Raw genomic sequence first — 27,471 nt, 5'->3', positions numbered from 1 at the left:
ACTTCCGGGTAATACCTTCAGAAACAGAATCTAACTTATATATATATATATATCTTATACATACGTTAGATTTTATGCATAAATATCATCTCTCTCTCTATATATATATATAAATATATATATAATGTATATGTATATGCACCCTACCTTATACATACGTTAGAATATATTTATTTATATCTATCTATCTATCTGTGTATAAAAACATAGACATTGAATAAACTAACTTGAATACATTTGCAATAATTAATACCACTTCTAAGACAGTTTGCAAGACAATTCAAATACAAAACTAGAAAAAGAAATTGGTGATTCATGATCAGCCAGCAAGCTGTATTTCTTCTATATATTACTATGAGTGTAATTTTAAAGATAATGGCAAGGAAGCTAATTGCTACCTCAGTGGCTTCTGCTGGGACTCTGCAAGGCAAAACTTAAGGACAGGTTTAAGAAAAGAAGTACATCAAACAGAATTTCATTTATTTTTTTATTTTCTATAAAAGAGATGAGTTTATTCAATGATCATAACAGACTTAATCAGAGACCTCGAGAGACCACTCGCATACAAAAAAAAAAAAAGAAAAGTAAAAAGGAGGAAAATGTTTGAACAAAATCCCCAAAACAGGACAAATGTAACACAAAGATAAAATACCTGAATAAAGCAAACTCTGGGCTGAGCTGCGGATCAGCACATTCTCTGTAGAACTCATGGCACATTATGTTCAACAATTATTGTGAGAAGGAAAAAAGGCTAAAGAGGAATGACGGACTGTTTTTGTTGTTGTTGTTGTTTTTCCAACCCTTTCAAAACCAGTCAAATAATACAAATCATAAATTCATACAAGGTGGACTTAATAAAAAGATGAATTAAGCACTAAACGAGTTCTCCTGAAGTACTGCTCGTCTTTTCAGTCTCCTCATCAACGGAACGATTATCTACATTGGGGAACATGCCTCCCTGCACCACACACTGAAAAAAAAAAATTAACAAAATCAAACACACAGTCGCACAGCCGTTCAAATTTACAGTCACACTCACAGACCAGACTCAAACGCTAGTGAGGCAATACCAAAACATATCTATCTAAAATCTGCTGATAAAACAAAATGAGAAATTAGTTGTCAGGTGTGTACACGCACAGAAATCCAGCTAAAACTAAATTTAAAACCCGAATATTGACAACGGGTAAAATATAAAATGCTGTCTTTTCCTTTTTTTAAAATTTTTTTTTTCCTTTAAACACAAACTCTTTCAAAAAAAAAAGGAAAAAAATCCCCCACCCCGTTCAAATATTACACTGCCCGTTCGTGACGTGCCCTCCCCTTTCCAAATCCCCTCAAAGTGTAATATAAGCCAACAAGAATTGCAATACGATACAGGCACTGGAGAAAAAAAACAAAAACAAAACAAAACAAACAAAAAAAAAAACACTATAAGGGACAAGTGGAGAGGACGAGATGCGTTCGGCCCGTCTCCGCTGCAACAAGGTCTCCAAGAAGAGAATTAGAAGTCACATCCACTATTATCAAACAAGAACAAAGATATCAATGAAAACTGTTTTTTTTCTTTTCAGTATTTTCCGTTCAGACTTTTGTGATCTCGTCTTTTTATTTTGTACTGTCAGCAGTGCCCCCCCCCTTGTGAATGAAGCTGATTGGATGCAAAAAAACTACGTGGGAGCTCCGTCTGGTCCCACCGACTACGGTTTCTAACCTGATTCAAGTATCAGCTACAAAAAGGTGTTAAGTGTTTGTGTTATTCATACGACTGCTCTCTCCCCGCCTCGAGCTCATGCTCGCTGTCGTCGGATCAAATCCTTTAGCTGGGATCAAGGAGCACTCGAAGGGGAGCATCAAGAGGCTTAACTGATCCAGTAGTGTGACCGCTGTGAGCAAGCCGATGATATGAGCTTTTCAACATTAAGTCTAAAAGTGTAATACAAATAATGATGCAACACTTGTAGTGAAATCCAACTAAAGCTAAGAAACGACTGGCCCTTTTCTTCTGGGTGTAGTTTTAGATGACTAAGAAAAGGCAATATGAAAAGTGATTCCGTCTTTGATAAATACTCACTTGATAATGCATATATTCAGTGCCCCCCCCCCCTCCCACTATCTACCTACAATGTTTTAGGGCAAGTAATTTAGCATAAAAGATATCTAGCTGTTTGGCATAGGTGTGTCAGAGGCGGAGTGTGTTGCTGTGAAGATTCAAGGAGCTCACGAGGAAAGAAGAAAGATCCAAAATAAACAAGTTATTGTAGAATAAGAAAATACTTCTTTACAGTAGATACTAGATGATGAAAAAAGGTCTGCACGGCTTCTGGTCCTGTCTGTAAATGTTATTGGTTTGTACATGTGTGCAGGCCATAGAACATACTTGTCTGTTTAGGAAAGAGGTGTAAGGCAAACTGTACCTTCTCAGCTGAGAAATATACATGATATACAGTATGGAAGTTCCCTCCCAAAGGAAAAAAAAATGTGTTCACTTAAAACTAACAAAACCGAACATAAAAAGACAGTTTTCTTCACCATCTCAGACATCTGGCAGTTTGAAAATGCATCCGCGCAGTCTGTCAGTACATCAGAGCATTCTCAGCATCACTGGGATGTCTTTACTCCTGGAGTTATCGTGTCCATGCACAGTGTGAGAATCAAGCGAGACAAAGGCAACGGGGGTCCTCTTTCTCCCATTTTAACGCATCAGGCAAGCAAGGCTCAATTCCCAGGAAATGACATCCAAAACAATGAAACGATCCCCACATGTTGAGTGTGTTCAGTCCATGAGGCCGATGAGAGCCATGAGCGCCTGTCTCAACAGGGTTCGTCACATGTGCAGACAGTCTGTGGCCCTCCGTGGTGCATGGTCACCACACCTCACTGAAGAGGACGTTTACGTCATCCGTTCTTTTTTTTTCCGTTTTCTTTTTTAGTTGCAGTTACATTTCAGTTGCTCCTCTCCTCAAAACAGGTTCTCCTCAAAGATAGCCATTAAGTCACTTTGGAAATTCATGTCAATAGTCGCTGCCATCTGAAGAAGGAAGAGGACAAAGCATTAAAAAAAGAAAACTTATGGGAGATTTTTTTTGGTGCTAAAGTTGTACAAATCTCCACCTTTTGTGTCAAACTGGTAATATTAGACTTTACAGGGAAGTTTAAGACAATGATCTCACCGCTTCCCGCCTCCTCCTCTCCTGCTCTCGTTGCCGTGCGAGCTCCCGCTGCTTGTCCAGTTGGTTTTGTGTGGTGGGCTGAGGCGGCGTGGGCGGTTGAGGAGGCTGCTGGATGGCGGTCGGCTGGGGCTCCTGCTGCACCTGCTGCTGTTGTGAAGGGGCTTGAACGTGCTGCTGTTCAACACGTCTGCGAGGCTCTTCATGCACCCTTCTGCTAGGCTCCGTGACTTCTTCTTCATCCCGACCTCTGAAAAATAATCAACCGGACCAATAATTTATACCCACTTTATGCACAGAATGTAGTGACAAAGAGGAGAGAAAAAAAGATAAATATAAAGAGTTTGTATCTCTTCATGAAGTAAACGCGCAGCTTGTTTGGTCTTTGCCTTGAGGACCTCACCGTAGTTTGTCCTGCTCCCTACGTAGCCTGTCTTTCTCCGCCTGCTCGGCCTGGGCCTTCAGGGCTTTCTCCCTCTCCTCCTTTTCCCGAGCAGCACGACGAAACTGCTCAAAACTGTCACTGGAGGATTTCACAGCCGATGATGGCGTAGATGTGGATTTCTGTGCCAGGCTGGCCCAGGAGCCCATATTCTTCAGTTTCACGTCCTGAGGAGACGCACAGAGTTACAATAGAGTACTCTGACACACGATAAAATACTTACAGATGAAAGTGTAAAACCTGTTTCTTGCACCCACCTGTACCTTTTTGGGAGCTATGGGGGTCTTGGGCTCCTGTTTGAACTTATCCTTGTCCTGCAGGGGAGGGGGTGGCCCACTGGGCTCAGAAGAACGGATGACGGGTCGTGAGCTGTCTATGGACTTCACATCTGCTTACAAACAAAACCCCACACACAAGCTTAGTCAGTGTGTTCTGCTTAAGCATGTAGATCAGAGGAAAATCACACATTCGAGGAGTTCTCACTCTGTTGGCTGTGGCCTGCTTGACTGGGCTTGTTTTCAGGATGTTTGTGATGGTCGGGCCTCATTGCAGGATTAAACTGTTCTCTCATCACTGGTGATGGGGGAAGTTTCTCCTCTTTTATAACACCTTGACTTATAGGGACTCTCTGCTGATTGGTAAGCAAACAGAATCAGTCACACAATGCTCTGCCCTTGCACTCCATCCCCCTTTCCAAACACTGCTCACATCTGTGCAGATTTTTTACCTTTTTGGGTTGCATATTGTGCGGTGGAGACTGGTGAGACACAGGTGGATATTGGGGAAGTTGTGGGGAATGCATCATAAGAGGGGATGGGTTATCCCTCATGTGACCTGTTAAGCGAAGGCTCGGAGTTAAATTTATGCCTACACAACCTTTAACAGCAGCAGTGTTTGATTCTTCAGTTAACAACATCTTCTCAGACGTACCTGCGTTGTAAGGGTCAGCTTTGGTTGGGCGAGGGGAGGGCTGCTCTTGCTGCTGCTGCTGCTGCTGGATGATCTGCTGTGCTTTGTTGGGGGGCATGGATACCTTGTGTTGAGACCCCTGGGACTGACCAGAGAGTCCAGGACCCTGCTGGTAGTTCACTTGCTGCTGTTGCGGTTGCTGTTGCTGCTGCTGAGTGTGTTGCAAGTGGCGGGCTTGGTGAGGGGCTATCTGTGGGGGCAGGGCCTGAAGTGATGGGGTGGGCTGAGCCTGGGGTTGTATAGGGAGTTGGGGAGCAGGCAACGGAGTCTGACTGGAGAGCTGAGATTGTCCTTGGCCAGACTGCAGGAGAAGAGTCTGTCCTTGCAGTTGTTGTTGTTGTGACTGCTGCAGCTGCTGCTGCTGCTGCTGCCGAACCTGTGCCTGGAGCGACTGCATGGCCTGCTGGGGCTGACGAGATTGCTGGAACTGCTGTAGGTATAACTGCATTTGGTTCATAGGCGTTGTAGAACCTGGCTCTTCATCGTCCTCCAACAGTAACTGGGGAGGCTGGGAAGACAACAAGCCTTGAGGTGTGAGTGTCGGGGGGGACATGGGTCGCTGGGGCAGGGTTTGAGAAGCGTGGAGGATCTGAGAAGACAGCTGGTGCTGTGGTGGGGGGGCTGACTGGGGTTGGAGCTGCTGCTGCTGTTGCTGCTGCTGTTGCTGCTGCTGCTGCAAAGCTGGCTGCTGCTGCTGCTGCTGCTGAGATGGTGCTTGTTGCTGCTGAGGGAGTTTGGGATGAAGAGGTGCTGCCTTATGACTGGGCCGAGAAGGTTGCTGAGGCATGGAAATGTGTAGAGCTGAGGTTGCACAGAGAGAAAAAAAATATATGAAAAAAAACGTAAGAAACCAATATGACATCAATTCATTTTAGGAGAAACAGTAAACAAAAATGAAAACTAAAAAACGATTACAAAATTACACTAATGAACACCAAAATACTGACTAATAAATGAAGTGTGTTACAGTGTGCAACAGTAAAATACCAATAAATGTTTGATGTGACATAGTTTATTCATGAAATGAAGTGCAATGTGTGAGGCTAAATGAACTGAAAGTAAAGTGTAGGGTCATGTTAGCACAGGCAGTCCATGATAATGTCTGAAAGTGCAGAACAGATCACAGGAACAGATCCATACGTGTAGAAGAGACTGCAGACTTCTCAAAACCTGAGCACCTGCGTGCACCCTTACCTGGAGATGGAAGGACGGGATGCTGATTGAGGAAGGGGTGTGTCTCAGGAGACACCGGCCCAGCAGAATGAGCGTTTAAATGTGGAGGCACAGGCGATGTGGAGTTGCCTGTGTGGTGGGACATGTGCATGAGAGGCTGGCCAAAAGGTGGCAGGGACTCAAAGCTCGTCTCTAGTAACTGGGAGGATTCCAGCGCAGCAACAGGGGGAGGAGCCATGAAGCCTGCAGAGGATGGCTGATGCTGCTTGATCTGACTGCTGGACTGAGGGCCAACAGCTTGGGACTGAATTCCAGCCTGAGCAGGGCCCGTCTGAATGTGCGGATGCGCCTTCTTGCCCTCCTTCACAGGCTGGCTCTTCTTTTTCTGCGGTTTTATTATTCCTGAAAAAAGAAAATAAAGATTAGATACAATTAAGTTATTTGGATGATAGGAAGTTGAACAGTAAATGTCGCTATGACTCACCTGTCCCTTCTGTTTCACTGTCTGAACTAGAGCCACTACTCTCTGAAGAAGATCCAGCCTTTTTGGAAGTAGTCATGGACTCTACGCTCTTTTCAACTACAAATACAACAATACGTCAGTAAATCTCCAGATGAAAAACCAAAATAACAACTTATTTACCCAAAGTAATTTGACATTTCATTAACTAGCAAATAGCACATGATCCTCCCTTCTGATTCATCCGGTGCGTTACCTGGAAGCTTTTTCTTCTTACGGAGGCAGGAAGAAACGTATCTTTCCAGTTCGCGCAGAGTGGAGGGCTTCAGCGTCTCAAAGTCAATCTCAATCTCATCAGGGTTAGAGTTTTTTAGAGAGGGCTCCCTGGACTGAATAATATGCACGACACGGCCAAGCTTATCACCAGGAAGCTTGTTAATGTCCAGGCTCAGCTGCCTCTTCTCTTCGTAAGTCATAGGCTTGCACTTTTCTCCCGTCACTGACGAGCCAGGGGCTCCGAGATCATCCTCCAGGCTGGGAAGTGGCTGCAGGCTCGAGGGGTGATTGCTTTTCATTCCCTCTTTTTTACTAAGCAAAAACACAAAATGAGAAAACGTTCATTCATTAATATCCAACACTAATCAGACTGTGTTTTTCAGTAACTTTTTAGAAATTGCATTCAAACTGTCACAATGAAAAACAACAAAAGGTGTTTGCAGAATATCCCTAAAAGCACTAAATGAATCACTCTCAATCACGTCTGCTCACTCCCTGGATGTGGGATACAAAATTAAGTCAAGCAGGCAATAATTAATCCCCTGCTGATGACCAATACCAAGGTTTTGCTCAACTGCCAGCAGAAAGTTTAATACCCACCTTGGTTTCTTCTTGGTAATGATCTCTTTGTTGTTATTGTTCATGGTCTTTGTTTTCTTGGAAACAGGTGTGGCGTCCTGGATCTCATCTACCAGGCCAGGCATGGCGCCTTTCTTCTTATGCTTCTCTTTTTTCTTCTCTTTCTTTTCCTTCTCTTTTCTCTTTGGTTTGCTGGCTTGTGGTTGCGACAGGGCAGCCAGCTGCTCATGGACAGCCTTTAGCTGTTTGGAGAGAGTAGACCAGCTCTCAATAAAGTTTTCACAAGAACCGGACAAAAACGGTGCCATCACGTTGAATCTCCTTTGATCACTGACCTGCTCCTGGAGCTCTGCCAGCCTCTGAGCTCGCTCCTCTTCAGAGTCATCTGTGGAAGACTCAGACTCAGAGGAGGAGTCACTGGAGCTGTCTGAAGACGAGGCGATGTGAGCCAAAGGGGGCTGAGGCTTAACAGGGGCAGGATGGTGAAGTGTAGGAGCAGGGGCTGAAACCATGGGCTTGCTCTCGGGCTCATCTGGCATCTTAGCAAAGCGCATCTCAAAGACATCCTGACAAATTAAATGGATCGAGTAAGTTATCACAACGTTCATTTATGTTTGTGAGAACAAACTAAAAGCAAAACAATAACGAATACTGAGAGAAACTTCAAATATATAATCGACTAATCCTTCCAACAATGAAATGTGGTTAAAGAAGTTAAAACAATGAAGAACGCATTTCACCTCTGAGTATGAAGCAGCATTATGGCAAAAGGATCTAGTGTTGTGGTATAAAAATAATATTTGAGATATTCTCTTAAATTTTATGAAGAATCCAACTCCACACAGATAATCTCCCAGCCCCACTTTTTTTTTTAAACCACCAAAGCCCTGACTGTGTACCTGTAGTTTGCGTGCCATTGCTACCACTTCATGGTCTGGTGGATTATATTTGTAGCAGTTTGAAAACATTAACCGTACGTCAGCAGCAAACTCCTGGGGGTCTCGGTATTGCCTGTTCTCCAACTTGACCTACAAAGCAAATCAAAGAAATCAATCATCCGCCATGTCACCAGCGCACCTTCATAAATACCGTCGATAAACTGCAGATTTTAGGACACACCTTGATGGTGCTGAGGTCCATTGGATGCTTGATAATGTCGTGATAATCATGCAGTCCCAGTGCATCGACGTCAACAGGTTTGTAGAATGGCCAGGCATAAGCAGCGTGTTTCTTGGAGAGCATATCCCTAACCAGACCAGCACAGTAACCCATCTGATCCTGTGGTTTGGGGCTTAGATCTCCACTTGGTCCACCAAGTCCTGCCCCGATGCCTATGTGATGCTGAGAGTCTGGAGCTTCCTTTTTCATAAGTTTGGTGGGCCGGGTACTCTCTCGCCGGGGTAGCGTCTTCCCAGACTTGGATTCTGCTGGTGAAGACTCGCTCAGCTGGTCATTTGCAGTGGGCGTCGTAGTGTCTGCTTTCCTTTTTTGGCTCTTTCTTTGCTGGATAGCAGTTAATATAACCAAAGCAGAGAAATGAAGGAGGGAGGAGGAAATAAGTGATTAGAGTGAGATACTCAAATCTAAATAGCACACATTTCTAATACGCCATAGCGTGGTTTAAAACGTATCAACGTGTCTTAATGTATTTCACTCACTTTGGTCATGGTCTGCAGCATGGGGGCAGTGCTCTGGATGGATACTGGGGGAAGAGGGGTCTGAACAAGGAGAGGCACAGAAGTCATAATAGGAACTTGAGGAGCACAGTCTGATTGACCCAGGGGGTATGAAGGTCCAAGTTGTGGAGCATGGCTGGGTAACGTTGGGGGCACATGGGAGGGCAGGGCCTGCATTGAAGGCTGGGGAGGTAGTAAAGGTGGGCCCTGCGCTGGTCCTCGAGGCTGCGGTGCTGCCGAGAGGTTTGACAGACCACGTCTTTGAGGAGTCATGGATGAGGAGTCAATGATGGCCCCTGGTTTCAAGTTTAGCCCTTGATTACAGAACAAAACACTTCGATTAATATCCTGTCTCACATAAACTAGATTTACGAAAATACGGTGACAGCAAAAGTAAGCAAATCACACACCTCCATCTCTCCGGCCCCGACCACGTCCCTTTCCCGTCATGACAACAATCTCAGTTTCTTCCTGAGGCATTTCCGTAACCTTTTGGAGGAAAACTTTCTCTAGAGCCTCAGCCATTAAGACTATGTCATCTCCAGGCTGCAGAGGGAGACAAAGCGCTGTTAGCAAAATGAAAAGTGTGTCTGGAACAGACATGTTACGGCACCAAGGGCTCTGGTGAACTATGTTACCTTGTTGTATATGTAGCAGTTAGTAAACATCGTGTTGAAGTCTTGGATACATTCTTGGGCATTCCAGTAGTAACTGTTCTCAAGCCTTTTCTTGATTGTTCCCATGTCCATAGGAATTTTGATTATTGAGTAGTAGTCCTGAAATGAGTTCAGAAATATGTCAAGAAACAGCAACCAGTCTGTCACTTTCTTTACAACTACACTAGAGCGGATGTAATATAATCAAAAGATAGTTTCAAAACAATAAGAAAAAGAAAATAAACTATTAAATGGATCAAATACATCACTTTGAATTTCCCTTATTCTGTATTGCACACTATGTGTAAACATTTTTTTTTTACACTAGCCAGCGTTCAAACAGATAGCGAAAACAAAAGTTCATAATCCAAAAGTTTGGAACATTTCACAGTCCAAAGAGAAGTCTATCAATGCACAACCTGACAGAATATTCCTCTAATCAAAAACATGGTGCAAGAATCAATGCAACTGTAGGAAGTCACTTCTAACATATTTAAACAAATATGTATCAATTACGGAAATGACAAGGGTTGGCTGTTTTGCATACAAAAACAAAACCAAACAAATGAACACATAAGAACATTCAAGCATGCATTAGGATTATGTAGATGCTTTAAACCTTGTAGTAGCTTGCGTGAAACGCCTGACGTAACTATGACAGTTTTGGAGTATGTGGCATTTAGCACACTGGTACTCACAGGCAGGTTAAGTTTAACTGCATCCACGGGTGCATGAAAGGGCCAGGCAAACTGGTGCTTCCACAGGGATTTCACCACGACCTTGAGTAGGTACTGCAGCTGGTTGGTCTGGCGTTTTGGCCTGCTGGGGTTGATGCACTCTGGGGGTAGGGGATTGCCCGATTGCTGGGCCTGCCCCTGGCTACTGCTACCCGACATCTGTGCTGTATCCAGGCCGTCCCCCATCCTGACAGGGCGGGGTGTGGGCTCGGGCCCCGAAGAGGGAGCTGGAGCTGGAGCAGGGGCAGGGGTAGTGGTGTTGGCAGGACACCAGTTCAGTCTTGGCCCCGGCACAGACTCCACTGACAGAGGACCGCTGATCCCATTGCACTCCTCACTGGACTCTCTAGAGAGACACAACAGTAAACAGCCATTAACATGATCAGAAACACATCTTAAACTAACTACAAAATATGATGTAATCTAATATTTAATATTAATCAGATATTTTCACACTGTTTCAGATAGAGGAATCATTTTAAAGTGCTTGCAACTCTTAAGAAGACGGTAGATAAAAGACTAAGATATAATCTTAAACCAATGCAGTGAGAAGCAGAGACATCAGGATGCACTGACAGATTCAGATCTGATCTCGCAGACCACACTCGCCAAATGTATCCTGAGCCACTTGCCAACCTGACACGACTTCAACCAAGTAGTACAGTTACTGCTAAACTGTTTTCTGCTCTTTCGTTTTCCACAAAGAGAAATACCCTGTTTAAAAAGCAGCGTTCAAACTCGCAGGTTGTAAAAAAACTTCCTGCTCGTCGTTTGTGTTCATTTCTGCAGCGACAGTGAACCAATCAGCTATGAGCGCAAAGCTTCAGCTCCAGATCTGCCCTGGAGGTTCTGGTCACTGGTTAATGTACAGTTGCACAGTTTGAGGTGTTCACAGCAGTAACACTGCTGTTAAGTGTGGGCATATATTGTTGTTGTGACACCAGTTTAGAATAAAAAACTGCAGAGTTTAAGAACTTCAGTTTGTGTCTTTGTTCAGCAAAGGTGTGCTGTCAATGAGCAATGCAACTGCAATATGATAAATCCATTATCTTAATCTCCATTTACTTCTCTAATATTGCATCTGTTTCATGACTGAGTTTATTGACATATTTGTAAAAAAAAAAAGAAATCTGTACATTCTGTATTCTCTAGCCAAAACCCATCATTTCATCTCTTTGTCCTCCTGCTCTGTTCCTGGATTTGGGTTGCGTTTAGAGACGTCGGTGGACATGGGTGAGAGTGTATGTTAGAGTCATGTAGCAGTCGAGGAACACTTTGTGCTCCGTCCTACCTAAGGACTTCTTTCATGCAGTCAGGGACATTACTTTAAGAGAAAGGCTGTTAAGTCAACAAAAAGGCCACATAATCGAGAAACACCAGACTAAAAATAGACTAACAGTGCTGTAGAAAAATGCACTGGCACATTGTTTTCCTGTCTTTCTTTTTAACTAAGCTTCTGTGAAATACCAGTTTGTCTACCAGTCATGTACCTCCAGGACATGGACATGAATAATCTCATCCTTGATGAGTCACCGTCTGAAAAGACATAAGTCAGTGCTAATCACTCTAAACCATCAGTGTTCACAAAGGCTGCACTATGAGAGAGGGGAAATACACACAGGGGCACCACTTTAAGGTTAGCTAATGCAGTGTAGGACCATAATCAATAATAATAGTATTGTCATACTTCATGTCACTTGCAAAAAACAGACATAAATCGAAAAGTTGATATTTAATTCTGTCCAACTACTGCTTGGTTTGTGCAAAAAGATCAAAATGGATGCCACAACAGCTGATGTTCTGGGTGCTTTCCTGAAGTTTTGGCCAGTCATGCACCTCTTGACTTCTGTAACCTGGTGCACTTCAGCACGAGGGGCGCGTTTGACTGCAGGCAAAACTGCCGGTAAAAGTGTGCACGCAAGAAAGGTGCAACTATTGTAACTGTTACAAAATCCTTTCACCTAAAAGAAACAGAGAAGTCAGGAGTGTGTAAGTGCGTTTGTTTATGCATACTGTACTTCCTGAAGGACTTCTAAAACTTGCCGGTGTGTCGGGTCTCCACTTTCTCAGTACTGACGCCTAACGTTTAGAAAACACCTGCAGTGAGTACAGTGCGCTTAAAGCGCAGGTGGAAACAGTTATGGTGCTGTGCTGATGTCACAAATCGCTCATGCAATCACACCAACCAATCATAGTGGCTGATCAACCAATTTCTGCCTGTTGAACATCCAGGAAAAAACATATCAGACACAGCTATACCTAAGCTATACAATCAAGTGTCATACTTAGTGGCACTACATGGCTTTAAAGATATTAATAACAATAAGCTAACTCCATTTGTTTTATATGTGTACATTTTCATTGAATGAGTGGAAAAGGATAAAGGCGGCACGGCAGCAGACACGATGATGAATATGTACGAGTAAGTCAGAGAAAATGAAGGCATTATTTCATCGTTTACCACGTCAACAATAAAACCAAATGTAGAAATACTTGACATAATGACATCATATAATAAGTCCACACATGACAGGCAGAGGTAGCACAGGTTATACGCCACTATCAACCTCATAATAAGACAAACTGATTATGATTCATTTTCCAAACCAATGAATCAGATAATTGTCAGTGTTGTTGTTTTTTTTCTATTTGCATGGTACAACAATCTCTATTCTTCTTCACTGGGATTTCCACTGCACTCCGCTGGCCCTTACTGTGGGCGGTATCAGCTGTTTATTATAAATGCAAACTACTGAACTGCAGTTACACAGACGCACTAGGCACAAACACAATGCGTGTGAACTTCCTCATGTGAGCAGAGTGACGTTTACACTGTATGACTTTGCAAAGCGCTCAGAGTTCAAAGGTGCTTTGCTCATATTTACAGTGAGCATAACTGTGCGCTATAAAGCTCACTATAAAGACTAATAATGATAGTATGTGTAAAACTATGTATTGTGCTCACTGATTTATATTTCAAGCACATTGCCATGCCATCCTTGTGTGGAGAAGGGATATCCATGCAAACAATTCATATACACAGATTTTAGTGAGTTAAGTGTGCTGTTGTAGACTTCAGCGCCGCTGCACAGATTCTGCCGTTACACCCACAGATATGGATTCTCTGACCAATCAGTGTTGTGCCGTGTTTCCACACCACAGATTAGTGGCGATACCTCAGCTAAAAGCATGACAAAACCAAACAGAAAATAAAAAATAAAACAAGGGGACTCTAGTAGAATCACACCATGTAACGGAAAAAGGCCACAACTGATACAACAGACAAAAATAAGTTGAACCAATGAATCGATCAATTAAGCAACCAGAGCAATCATAGTTTAAGATAGACAGTGAGATAGAAACAACAATCCAATCTCAGCAAAAGCGGAATTTTAAAATGCATGTAAAACATTTTAATCCATCCAAAATCAAACTAAATCTAGCTTCCAAAACCAGGATAATATTGAATGTATACATTCAGTTAGACTCGAATGGGCCTAGGGGCTCAGCATGTGCTCAGAAACTCCATCTTTTGGCAGTACGTGTGTGTGTGTGTGTGTGTGTGTGTGTGTGTGTGTGTGTGTGTGCCTCTGAGCCTGCAGGGGACATACTGACAGATGCAAAATGGTCTATGTGTTTAAGGACAAACCAGCATCGCGAAAAGCACCACCCACACCAATAAAACAGTCATCAATCAACTGAATCAATCAACTGATTCTGCAAAGCCAGCTTGATATGTTTAAGAACACACCAATGTTGGGATGAGCTGCCTGTGTCTGACATGTATGAGTTACAAAAAAGAACCAGCGACAGGTTAACGAGGACATCTTTTTTTGTGTCGGTAAGGCACAACCAATATATAAAGAATGCGACAGCAACAAGTCAGTTCAGTTCACCTGCTACACCAGCTGACAGAATGTAACCCTCAGTTCCAAGTACTTACATCCTGCATTCAGGTTTTCCCCACCAAAAGTTCAGCTTAAGGAAATAGCTTTGACAGTAAAAGAAAAAGGATAATTATGAAGGGGGAAAAAAAGCGGTTCCCTCTGACAAGGACCTGGCTGATGGATGGAGGCTCAATAAACAATGGAGATTTTTATTGTCAGTTTGTCATAGATTTTATATCTAAATGGTTTCAGAAATACCGCTGGCTACTTTATGAGTATGTATTTACAACCACCAAAGAGCTGCTTTAAAATAATACAAGCATGGTGACAAGTGTGCCCACATCTGTCCTACAAGCTCTATGTCACTGAAGATTTATACACTTAGCTGACACACTGCTCCGTTCAGCCTTCAATGAATGCCTGCATTACCAAAATGACAGATGAACAAATACATTTACAGCTAAACTGACTGCTCCAACAGAGAACGTTCTCACTGGATAATAAACACCAGTGGAAAGAGCTTAGGTGAAAGTAAAAAAAGTGTCCAATACAATCCAGTGACAGAGCGGGAAACAAATTAGCGCCCACTTGAAGCACGAAGGTTGAGAACCAAGTTAGTCCTTAAAAACAAAATGATTTATACTTTCTTGAGAGGGTTTATCATTGTATTGCTGGCTGACAATACAAAAAATCCTTTTCAGGATTAATTGTCAAGCTTTTATCAGAAATATGTGCAGATATAGACTGCTAGGCACACAATACGGATACACATGTCCACATGTCTTCAAGGACAACATAAAAAAAAAAAAAAAGGCAGCCACAATCTAAGCCGGCTCCAACTGGTTTCTGGTGCTGCATGGAGCAAGGTCAAATCATCTTTACACATGGATACTCACAGATCGTCCTCGCCAAAACATCAGCGACAAAGATGGTCCCAGTGAAAACCGCTGACATTAAAACACTAGCAAAAACAACATCAGTGTAAACAAATCTCTAGTAGTGACAAATCTTGTTGGTTAAGGATCAAGGACACATCTACGCAGTGTATCAAAATGTTTTGTCGAGACAATTTAAGGTATAAATGTTATTCAAGATCTTTCTCCCAAGAAGTCCCGGAAAGCTTCATCTTTACACTTTTAACTAGTTGAAGCAAAGTTTCTTCATTTGTTTTGATTCTCACAATCATTACGGAGTACGTTTAAGAATAACAGTGATGTGGTTTAGAAAACCTTTCATTTTCAGCTTGCTAGGAAAGAACCCAACAATCATGCACATCTTAACATTTCTCTATCATTCAAAAACTACAACTGATTTTACAAACTTTGTAAAGGGAACCTGCTGAGCCTTTGTCTTTCAGTTCTTTTTCTGTTTTAAGGTACTTTCACACAAGGACAGTCCGAGGAACTCGGTTCGATTGGTTAGGGAACGCCGAAAAATTTCACACCTTCATTTGATTTGGTTTACTTTCACACTGCCCTTCTGAAAGCAGACCAAACTGCCTGGACAACACCACCCAGTAACAACAGCTGCTTGTTTGGGGTGCCGAAAATGAACACTGAACAATAAGGGAAAAGCATGAGGAAGAAGAAAAACCGGCTCATTGATTGGCTAGGACTGAAAGCGGAAAACTCCACCTCCTTCAGCCGCCTTGTTCATTTGCAAGTGAACCAAAGACCACGTTTCGACCAGAGTTTGCTTGTTTGGTCATCACCAGAGTTCCAATGAGCTTTCACACCTGCCCCAAGCAGCGGAAGATCCGAGGAAACGGACTCTGGTCCGGACCAAACAGCGTTAGTGTGAAAGCACCTATAGATAACTTACCTATTCAGATTTGATGCAACATTTAATTAAATCAAACTTCAGTTATACAGCACCAAATCAAGCTCCTTAAAATCCAAATTAGTCCAATTCCTTGAAAGATTCCTAGCTAAGGAAACCAATGGACCACTTCAAATGTTTGCTTAGATTCAATCCCTCACCCTGCACACTATGTGACAGTGGAGAGAAAAACTTCCTTTTAACAAGAAGAAACCTTCAGCACAACCAGACTCAGGGGATTAAAGTTGGGTTTTAAATAATGATAATAACAACAATGAAGACTTATCATAGATTTGTAAAACCCCAAAGTCTAAAATGTATCCCTTTTGCTGTGTGTAAAGCTTTGCCTGTTAACGTCTCAGTAGCAAGATGAGATGAGATTTACCAGACCTCAGTTAAATCAACATGGTGAGAGCAACACAACGTTTAAAGGCAGATGTCAGAGTTCCTTTCAGATTCTAAAATTCACAAGAAAGTGAAGAAATGTTGCCGAAAAACATCCCAAACCCACTTGATGTGACAGCACCCAGATATGCTATCTGCTAAAACAAGACTGGGAACGGTCATCCAATGCTTCTTAAACACCATGACTTTGCTGTAGTGGAAAGAAAAAAAGCTGCCCTGACTTGTGATAATGAGACATACAGCGCAACAGATTCATACCGGGCAACTGCTTCTAACTATATCAACAAAGACTGTAGACGTGTGTCTCAGGTTTCCTATCGGATCAAAATGTAAACCAGGCACACAGCCAGTGATATTCCTAAATACTCTCCAAAGGCATTACAAGAGTGTGAGTTTACAAAGACCAAGTCACTGTAAAAAACAATGCTACGACCATAGCCCGCACTGTGACAGTGATGGAGGGGCTGCACCCTGGCAATTTTGTCCTCAACTTCACCCCTCAAGATGCTCACAAAATCCCTGCGAGAGGCTGCTTTCTTGTTCATTAAATGTTTCTTTGTAATCATAGTACTATGACAAGCCAGAAACTCAGAGAGGAGCAACTAAGGCATAGATTATTTAGACGTTAACTCAAGGAACACTGGGGATGCTTTAAAGGTTTGCAGAGAAGGAACTAGCAACGTCTGCACCTCTGACTCAGGAAGTGCAGAGGAATGGGAGCCATCACTGCATTCTAACATAATTTGATATAACATACAGGAAGATGTGGTGGAAGCTCTCAAGCCACTAAATACAGCTAGATTGGTAATGTGAAGGCAGTTCACATCAATATTCTTCATTGCAACTGAGCATGCACAGCCACTGGAAGAGATGAGAAGTATTTATCATTACTCCCAGAGGGCCGTATAAAACTTGAACTCTAAAGTATGCTTACCTAACCTGTGTGTGGGAGACTTGAGTTAAACAGGCATAAACAAATATGTCAACTTTCTTTATAAAATACAAGAGACATAGAAAGGTTTTCTTGCAAAAGTTACTACTGACACTTATTTGCTTGTGTATTTACTAAATATTCAAATGTATAAGAGGGTACAACCAAAACTATTACTGCAACTGAAATCAGTACCGAAGTCATCAAATCCAATCAGGGCCTAGTGAATCATTTAGGTAATCAATGGAAATTTACTTTCTTTTCAACCTAGACCAACGTCGTCTCTTTGAATACTACTTTTATTGTCAATTTGATTATAATACTCAATCAGTCTATAAAGGTATATTATTTTCAACCAGACTGAATGACCTGCTGTCCAAGAATAGCAGCATGTTGGAATGTGAGACTAATGAAGACTGCAGACGCCCACAGCACAGGTCCATGAAAAAGGTTCACTTCCTGCTACTGCATGGCCTACATCCCGCTCAGCTCTGGAATAACAGTTGACCTTTGACCTGAACATACATCATCGTAGACTGCCGTGAAACATTCTCTGGGTAGCAGGAAGTGGCTCTAGTCACTAAAGGTGGGGGTGCAAATCTCACACCAAGAACTCTGGTCTTACACGTGAGTTCACAATGGCTGTCCCGCTTGAAAATGTGGACACAACCATAATAAGCAAGCTATTAATCATTCATATAAAGGGGTTGGGGGTCGATTTCAGACGGCATTGTAGATATGCAGATTCCAGCTGAGGCCCTCACTAAGTGTCAGAATGATGGTGTATGTTTGCCTAAAAGCAAAGAAATAAATAATTAATGGGGCTAACGTGACACAGCCACAAACAGCACCCCCTGCTTATTTACTAGCCTTTTTATTTTTTCATAAACTCACCTTCAACCTTTCTTAAGGGTGCAGCTCCTCTCAGATTCTTACAATTACCGCAGCGGGAATGCACGGTGTCATCTGACTAAGCCACTAAGTGGCAAAAAGACAGCCGACGCACTGACCGTGGACTAAAATGGGTAAGAGCTGCTGTGCAATCTACTCTACCTAAAGATACAGCAAGAAACCGGTGTCATCTGTGTTCAGACCTTTACAAAGTAAAGACAGCTGAATGAATCGCTGCAATTCACAGAGACAACTGGAATCAAGGCTTGAAAACGTGTATATGGAGACACCCACACTGTGTCTGGTAAGTTAGATTTTAGAGTAAATATCATTATTGTACAATAATTTGACACTATTTATCTTTTACTTTGTGGTCAGAAAGTTTTCGTCGGTCTCATTTATCATCAGAAGTGCTCGAACCCTGATGTAAGCAGTTCTTAAATCTAGAACTGCAAATTGTTGATGCTCCTATGAAATCTGTTGTCCTAGCCTAGCTAAGAACCAGTTGTAAAACAGTCGAAATGAAGCGGTTTAAGAGTTGGGGCAGGCTCTGAACCAGCACTCACACCACCCCAGCCCCAGTAAGGGGAAAAGGCAGCTGTGTTTTGCTCTCTCTATATAAACTCATCACGCCAGTTACAGAATGCGTGGCAACTGGTTGATAAACTTTTAAAGTGCATTTCCATATATGTCACAGGATTTAAGACTTTGAATGAATGTTTGTACAACTGTAAACGGTTCGTATCTAACACCATCTTTACGCTTGGCATGGGGCAAGTTTAGGTGATTTACTAAAATTTTCAATCTGGATGAGGTGTTGGATCCAGCTATTTTCTATTCATAACTGCGGAGGTTTGTGGTGTTGGACTGCCACAGTTTTAGTTTCCCTGCCAGGAGACAGAAATACGTGTCTGCCAACGTTAAACATCATAACAAGAAGAAAACTGATGATTCTCGGTAACATGTACAGACAATCAAGTTTTCCTGCACTGAAAGATCCTTGAACGCATGCCTCTGACATTTTTTTCTTTCTTCTAAGTTTTAAAAGAACATCATTCTTCAGTGCTGACAAGTGTGGCTTGTTGTGCAGTTGTGTAGAAATATAGGCACTTACATTACACACACAAAATAGGTAGATCTGGTTACATATCTGGAAACGTGGGTGAAACTAAGGTGTCTATGGAGTCAAGCTTCTCCCTTTTCTTTTCTCATCTCTTCTGAACAGATTTTTCCCTTTCTGTTCTATGGCATTGCTTTGGTTTGTGGCTTTGCACTTTGTTGGCACCAACTCTAAAGCACCACAGTTACCCAGCTCTATTAACCAAAACATTCCAACAGTTAGCCTGTGTGTGTTTGTGGCGTCACATGCATGACTCGAACCAGTAAAACATGTGAAATTAGTAGCTTATCTGCATGGATACTTGCTTTCTGCGATTTCTATGGACAATCTCCTGCTATACGTACATTTAGGCACAATCTGACATTATATGCACGCAGTGCGTTACAGAGCTGGTGAGATTCAGTCCCCAAAATATCATGCGAGGCCGACTTAGTTAGTTAGTTATTACTTTGCCTTGTATTATGTGCGATTCGTCACCTCATTTGTTTTTCTTCCAACAGTTTCAAAGATGCCTTGAAGGCAAACAAATGTTGCCAATGTCTCTATGGTAACGCTCAAACACTTCTTTATCATCACACGGTATTTCTATTCTCAAAGGTTCCAAATGCTAGTTTTGGATACTTACCAGTTCAATAGTAGCCACCAAGGACCTGTGCTACTTCAACTTGGTCATTATTTGCATCTACCCTATGTTTCTTTCAACCATTAATCATTCTATCTAATAGGATTTGTTGTTTTTAAATACCTCCCCCCCTCCCCGCTCCCCCCGTAAGATCCCAAACTTTAAGAAGTTCCCCTCTAAGTTGGCTAGAAGGTCTTCCAATGTGCGTCAGTGCATGAGCTCACAAGCTGACTCAAATAGACTAAACATGAGTCAGGCACATAACAGGAAAAGACAAGAAACATGTCAGCTCTTTATAGTTAAACCTCCAGCTGGTTGGGATAAGCAAGTCAAACCCTCACAGGAATCAGGACATGTTTCTACTATGGCCCCACACGCACAATCCCACTCTTTCTCAGACAAACCCCCTCCAACCACCAAAACTCTCCCCAGGAGGTAGGTTTGTGGCTTCTCGCTGATTTCTAGATAACTTCATTCAAGAAACAAAGCTGAAGACGTACTTATAAACTGGATCACAGTTAAACAAGAGACTGTGCTAACCACATGATAGTCTCGAGAACCATAACTCCAGGCAGTCTCTTTTTTTCCCTCTTCAGTTTATTGACCAACTCTTCTATGATGTGAAGCTATATGTGAAGCTAAAGACCTCAGTGAATCCATTATATATCTGAAAACTTAGCAGGACAGGCTACCATACAACAAAACATTACCTTTTCACAGAGACTGAATGTGCAATTTTTTCCAGAAGGGCATCCAATTTTTGAAAATCCAGCAAATCATTTGACTTGGCATGCATCTTGTAATCCATTTATGAACTCCACCAAAAAGAAAGAGAAACCAAAATCCAGCGAATGGCCCGTGAGAATTACACAGAAGTTATTTTTTTTCCCCTTTTCTGTCCTCCAAAACAGAGCGAGTAATCCTTTATGTAGTCCGAGCAGAGTTTGAGGGTGGCTGTTCCAGGAAAAAAAAAAGGCCCCAGTCTGGAAATGGTGTTTCCCGGCAGGGAGGAGAGGCTGTTGGAAACCTACAGCCAGCAGGCTGTGTTAGCTGTGTGAACCGGTCCTCTCTCTACCCCATCCCCCTCTCAACAGCAGAACGGCCCAGTTGCCACAGGCTCTTCGCTCCATTGTGTGTCCTCTCTAGGGCCTCCCCAAATTAAGTGGACACAAGCAGAAAACAAGAAATGTACAGAAATGAGAGGGTAAGGTGAGGGAGGGGAGAGAGCGCCGATAAGATCCAGGAAGAGCACTTTATTCCTCTTGCTCGCTCTCACTCTGTCTCTAGCACAGGCAGACCAGCATGCAGTTACTCAACAGTAAAAAATGGCTCTGCCGCTTCCTCATTCAGCAAGCCTCTGCCCACACACTCCTCCCGCCCTCTCTCCTACGCTCTTGCTCATTCCACCCCTCCCCTCTTTCCCCATCAATAGCTTGATGTTCTTGCTCTCTCTCTCTGTGTATTACACCTTTAACACCCCACCCCCCTCCTGTCTTTTTCTCAGTTTCAGTCCATTTCATTATGCCCCACCCCCACCGACTCTCCAGTGATCTTGCATATGTCTTCCCCCACCAATTTAAGGATTCCCTTATCTGCACTCCAGCCTCCTCTCATCTTCCACTCACATTAATGTTGTGTCCACTCCAGAACAAAAACGTGTTATCTATGCACACTGTTGCAAAGAAAGAAAAAGACAAACTGAGTTAATCAAATTCAATTACAGTGGATAATTCAATCAGGATTATCACAGTAATCACCTCTTCAAAAATGTTGCATTCATTGACAAATATACCTGTGTGGGCTAAAATAATGGCCAATACAATTTGTTGCAGTGCAACAGTGATTCCGCAAATTAAGAAATTTGTATAACCTAAATTAGATTAAAAATGAGTTTTCCCCCAACAGTTTTGGAAAAAGTGGAAAGGAACTTGAAAAGTCTATCCTTTGCCATTTAGGCCTAATGTTTTTAGAAAGTTATCCAGATCAGCTACAATATGTAACGGGTTCTTTCTTTGCTCAAGCTCAGAGCTTATTTTCACCACTAATGTTGATCAAAATGCCCCCCCCCCCCCCCCAAAAAAAAAAAAAAAATCTGTTGTCACCAACAACTCCAAATGAGGGTAAAAACTGCACAATGTTGAGCTCAAGACTGGAGGTTAACATACCTCTGCTAGGGGTTAAAAACACTTAACATTTAGGGGAGGTGAAGATATATTCTTATTTTATTAGTTTAAAAAAACTAATATGCATTACACGAAACAACTGAGCTTCTCAAAACTGGACAAGCAAATAATGCAATTTGGGGTCATATAGGCTACGTTCACAAATTAAGTGAACTCAGATCAGTCTACGCAGCACAAATCTACATTTTTCAGCCCCAACCCAGATTACTGTCATATGTGTCCATATGTGGTACTAAATCGGATACATATCTGATGTTTTTTGCAGCGACCTTAGTCTGAAGGGTCATGTCACATTTCATCCGACTACATGTTAAATGTGGCCCAAATCTGATTTATTTTGCTCATATCTGATCATGATGCGTTTGTTGTTTTTAGCACATGCTGGTTGCTTTAGTATGGTGAACCGTTAACAGTGAAATCTGATATTGGCCACATTAAAAAGACTAACAACAACAACAAAACAAAAAACAGATCTGAGCAGTAAATTGGAGTTGAGCATTACGGCTGACAGTGTAAACGTAGCTTTCTGTCAGACGGCCAAAAAACGTCAAACTGTGATTAAACCGTTGCCTTTTCAGACAACTCACAAATGCTTAAAGCATTTCCAGACTGCGCTTGCTTTTTTCACACTCTCCATGCTCACATAAATCGTTGTCACAACTGAATGTCATAGATATTCTGATTAAGCAGAATGGCAGCTGAGACATGTAGCAGCAGGAGAGAGACCTTCCAGTACTTAGGATGTTTGACCTTAAAGTTGCTTAATTTGTTGCAAGTTGCTTTTTTGGAGGAGAAGAAAAAAAAAAGGTGCAGATGAGATTCCTGAAAAGAAGTCAGCGATTTTCAGGGAATGAATTGCTTATGTTGGCACAATGACGCCAAATCTTATTTGCATGTTGCACAGCAGCATCGTTTGGCTGATTGACTGAACACGTCTTGAGTTATGAAATGAAAAAACAAAAAACAAAACTGCATCCGTCTTTAATCTTAATATGTCGTTTTCATACGATTTAAATGATTTGCTTATAACAGTGCCAAACATAAAAAAAAAAAAGTATCTGTCTGAGTGATGACACAAGAATTAAGCAACATATAGCAGACATAGCTGCCAGGCGGGAATTGTGCTTGAATTCCTGACGATGAAGATGTCAAGGGTCAAATGTGACGAACAGAGACTCGGTTTACTCTGCTCCAACCCGCCTGACAATGCCATCTCATTATCATGGTAAAGTAACACTTAACTTTAACCTCCTCTTCAATACTCAAAGGAAGACGCCATACACAATATACAAATACAAGGGAAAAGAAATGACAGTGAGTGCTTATTCTTGACACTTTATGACCCTATGTTGACCACTACAACACAAAATAATCAGGCAAATGTATCTAATGTTATAACACTTCATTAATAATCATATAAATGTACTAATGTAATTTTCTTTTATGATTAATAAAGTATTTCTCAGTTCAATTAAAGCAGAACAGCCACCCTGTGCAATACCCGTCAGGTGACTGGTGGCTACAATACACAATGTCTGTTTTCTCAAATGAAACCAGCATCAGCACTTTGGTGCAGCAGCTAGACACCGATCGTGTCTTTAAATACCCACTTGTCTGTCCATGTGCCATATGCACCATTCCAGGAGACAGAATGCAAAGAAGGAGATGCACATAGGTACATGGGATGGAAGAGGCAGAAAACAGCGTCCACAGAGACTCCACGAGAAAGTCGGAGAACACTCCTATTAATCATGAACGTACAAGAGCAGACAAAATCTATGGGACGCAAAGCAGAGAAAACAGAACAGGGAATTTGCTAACTTGACACAGTATACCAAGCACTTGGGGATAAATAGGTAGAAATAAAGTGGTGAAAGAAATAGCAATGAACTGAAATCTTTTGTTACTACAAAATAATCACGCAGTGCCTCTACAGTTAAATGCTGCTTTTTAAAAGGTGCTCAGATCAGGATTTTGTAGCAATTACAGACACATGGAAGCAGATACCAATCACAAGCCCTATTCTAAGCCGTTCATTTATCATGTAACATTACTCTGCACCACCGCAGTGGCAGAACATAACCATGGGTTTGCAGCCTACACAATATTATTGTCTACTTTTGTTAAATGATGATTTTCAAGGCTTGACAATAAAATAAAGTTGCCAAGTATGCTGTTGCATTATGTAGCCATCTTGTTTTGATCTGTGGGTGTAATGATGGTTTTACCTTGGGCAATAAGGCATTGGAAGGCAGAAGGCTGTGTGTAAAATCTGCATGATGAAAATGTAATACTTTCGCACACATATTTCAGGACTGACTTTAACAACATTGGTCTGCATGTGCAGCTGCTGTTGTTCAGTAATAATAATTATACGCTATTAATAACAATTATAACAATCATTCAAATAACTTCACAGAAATTGAAAATCTATAGTTCCTTTCAGGTAGTGGTTACATCTTTTTGCTTTGTCGCCCTTCTTTTCTTTAAGCCGTACTTATGCAATATAAGGTCAGTCTTAACGCTCTCACAAAGTTATCAAAAGCCACAGCAGGTAGAAATTATAAATCCCACAAAAAAGTAAGTAAATAATGCATTTACATCAGCCAGATGCACAGAGAAACAGAGACAGAATGCTAAATGTTTTAATTGGCAGTTGCTTGAAAACAAATTTGCCATTTCAACTAAAAAGACAAAACCATATCCATGTTTGTTTCCAAGATAAATGAAGCAGCACATGTTTATAACACCTCTGCTTCAAATTTGCTCGCCCTTTTTCTATCATTCTCTGGAGAAAAGGTTATTGTGTCATAAGAAACCTTGACACCAGCATCATTTGTGTAGGTAACACCAATTTCCATGTTGAATTAGGTTCTACCAGTCCGTGATAATATGAAACAGTGGAATCACAGAGGACACACAAGCACACAACTACTTTTAATGCGGACATTATTTGGGAGCTTAGCAATTGTCGATGATCAAATGTCATCACAAATACAGTACACTGATCCAGAAAGACAAGCTTTCAAAGACAAAAGTTACGTGTAATACGTAGCACTATGGCTATTCCTCTCTTGAGCCTGATTCTATAAGATAGTTGGTCGCTAGACATGTGAGAGAATGAAAGGGTCTCGGGCCACCACTACAGGAAAAAGGAAACAGGCTGTGCACAGTGCAGAGACTTGGCTCCATCATAACTTGATGTGCAGATCGTGTTCTGTGGTGACGGGGGAGAACTCTGTTAACATCTGAGATGCTTGGTCCTCAAATTCAGACAGAGTTGATGGCCAGTGTTTGCCAAATATATACATATATATATTTTGTTGCTGATGGTATGGGAATACCATAGTAGCTGGTTGCTGCTGTTTAAATTAGCCTAAAAACAAATAAAAAATGCACTACAGGAAGTGCATGGCATCATCTGCAGTCACGACTGAAGAAACTATGAACAATTTTACCTTATTTTTGCCAGCATAGCGTAAACCACCTAACATCCAGCATTTCCCTCAAGCTACAACATGTAGTCAAATGTTAAACAAATAATGTTGACTTTGTGTAAGTATCTCTGTTCAATGACATGAGGGACTACATCTGTAATTTTATTAGTCAGTCTTCTGTTATGTTATGATGAACGCATTCAATTAAGAGTTGATCAATATAGCCTCGCAAGCACATCATTATCAATAGTGTTATATATCAAAATTAAACATGTACTGGCTGACACAAAAGTACACAAAAATATCTTGTCCAAACACCCCAGTTTGAATATAAAACACTGATTTAATAATCCCTGAAAAAAGCAAACAAACATAACAATATTATTATTGTAGTAAAACAATGACACATCTACCAATTACTCTGATGTGACAAAGTATTTACAATAAACACATCGCAACACATTTTGATTGTCCGCTCATTCGTTCCCTACAACAGTTTCTCCTTTTCATCCAGGGGTCATTCACAACTAGGCCAAGGATGGTGTTACCATAGCAACTAAACCTGAGAGAGAAGCTCCGAAAAAGAAACACAAGAAAGAGAAAAAGAAAAAAAAAATGGATGTCTTTGATATACTGTCGACCACAGGTCAAGCAGTTTAATCAAATCTGTATTTAGAAATTTGGTCTGGGCTTGTCTGACTTACTTATTGCCAAGTAGCACATGCTCTTTTACTCAAATCATCTATTTTACTTCCAAACTATAAAGTTTCAACTTCTTTTGAAGCTGTTCAGTGGCAAGTTAATCATATGACTCACCCGTGTTCTTTGAATAGATTTCTAATCAAATAATTGTCCGAGTAACATACTAGTAAGATATTTCCAAAGGAATATATCAGGTGGCTAGTGGCAAGTTACTACCAAGTCAAAGCTTTGAGCTTCAAACCGCTCCAGTCTCTGTGTACCTCCAGGCAAAAGAGGTCATGAGAGTCTGCACAAAAAAGTATGTGCCTTTGGGTGAGCTACTAAATGTTTTACGATACAGTTGCATGGTTATACACATCGGAATTCCAAATGCTATACAAATGGTAAACCTTATAAAGCACGAACACAATCTATAAGACACTACAACCGGGATTTCTCATGGGAGGAAAACAGGAGGGACAGTAACGGGCCTCAGGAAGAGTATTGACACCAGTCGGATGAATGTCACTGCTTTGTGTCCATAATACCCAGTGATGTTAGTGACATAAGTACAACAGACTCAAACATTTTGTCTGGAATAGGGACTATAACTGAATGTGGTGAATAAATCGATAAACTGCAAGGTAATGACTGCTGGTGAGCTGCTCGTCGAGAAGCCAAGACCCTAACGTTAGGCCACAGGACATAGACTACTGCCTGGGTTTCGTAATAGCCATCAATGCCATGTATTACAGGACAGAAAGAGAATAATGACTCTTTGATTCGAACATCAATGAATTAAGCCATGGCAAACAACGTTAGATGCCTACTTTAGATAAACAGCACAATTGACTGAATTCTTAGCCAACGGGCTCAGTCTGAGTGTGCGCCATCATCACCGTGACGGCGTCACCGTCTCCCACAACACAAGACAGTCGACGAGCAAACAAGCATTAGGTGTTCATTATAGTAGCCATGCTATCATTTGTTTAACGATTTGTAGTGTAATTGTGACTATCAATAGACGAGACAGGTAACTAGTGTCAGACAGAAATACACTGTCTGTGCGGGTATTGTGTCTTTTGATAGACAACTGCAATCTAGCTTTAGCTAGCAAGCTAGCTACCAAGAACAGGCCGCCGTGCAGGAGAACGGTCTCAGTGGGCGCCGGGCATCTGTGCTACAGTCGAGGCGGTTACATCACTGCTACCGCGTGTCTTTCTCTCTAACCCATCAGTTTACTAAGGCAACATTACTGGCAGAATAATGTTGGAAACAACGGCGTTTACCTGGATATATCAGGTTGCCAGGGCGCGCGGGATCTTTCTATCCGAGGATCCTGAACACCTCTCGTTGTA

The 27,471-nt window shown here is 41.8% G+C and overlaps 1 protein-coding gene across 4 annotated transcripts; it reads right to left on the bottom strand.

Annotated features, from left to right (window-relative positions):
- Positions 1–473: 473 nt before the first annotated feature.
- Positions 474–27,471, bottom strand: brd4 (bromodomain containing 4). 4 transcript variants are annotated; one of them, XM_072369482.1, is made up of 19 exons: positions 27,403–27,471; positions 10,100–10,484; positions 9,384–9,521; positions 9,156–9,291; positions 8,728–9,059; positions 8,189–8,572; positions 7,969–8,097; positions 7,405–7,635; positions 7,091–7,311; positions 6,471–6,802; positions 6,239–6,334; positions 5,776–6,156; positions 4,543–5,382; positions 4,340–4,446; positions 4,096–4,243; positions 3,870–4,000; positions 3,574–3,779; positions 3,174–3,420; positions 474–3,031 (listed from the first exon to the last, which is right to left on the bottom strand). In XM_072369482.1, exons 2-19 carry the CDS (start codon positions 10,322–10,324, stop codon positions 2,963–2,965), a joined length of 4,353 nt encoding a protein of 1,450 aa, XP_072225583.1. In that variant the 5' UTR covers positions 10,325–10,484; positions 27,403–27,471; the 3' UTR covers positions 474–2,962. The 4 variants fall into 4 exon arrangements, with proteins under 4 accessions (XP_072225583.1, XP_072225580.1, XP_072225582.1 ...); XM_072369479.1 differs by lacking the exon at positions 27,403–27,471 and adding an exon at positions 20,523–21,150; XM_072369481.1 differs by lacking the exon at positions 27,403–27,471 and adding an exon at positions 20,523–21,150 and having other exon boundaries at positions 3,876–4,000.

Source organism: Leuresthes tenuis, unplaced genomic scaffold, assembly GCF_036924035.1.
Source record: "Leuresthes tenuis unplaced genomic scaffold, fLeuTen1.0.hap1 SCAF_17, whole genome shotgun sequence".
Classification (NCBI taxonomy): Eukaryota; Metazoa; Chordata; class Actinopteri; order Atheriniformes; family Atherinopsidae; genus Leuresthes; species Leuresthes tenuis.
The sequence above is the reverse complement of the archived record's forward strand: the minus strand, read 5'-3'. Positions and strand labels throughout refer to the sequence as shown.

Excerpts from the sequence above, each read along its gene's own strand:
- brd4 (XM_072369479.1), bottom strand. The coding sequence starts at position 20,620 with ATGGATTACAAGATGCATGCCAAGTCAAATGATTTGCTGGATTTTCAA. Across the intron at positions 9,522-10,099 it reads CAGTTAAACTTAACCTGCCT|GACTACTACTCAATAATCAA; the intron begins GTGAGTACCAGT and ends AACTCATTTCAG. Across the intron at positions 9,060-9,155 it reads TCGGGGCCGGAGAGATGGAG|GGCTAAACTTGAAACCAGGG; the intron begins GTGTGTGATTTG and ends TCTGTAATCAAG.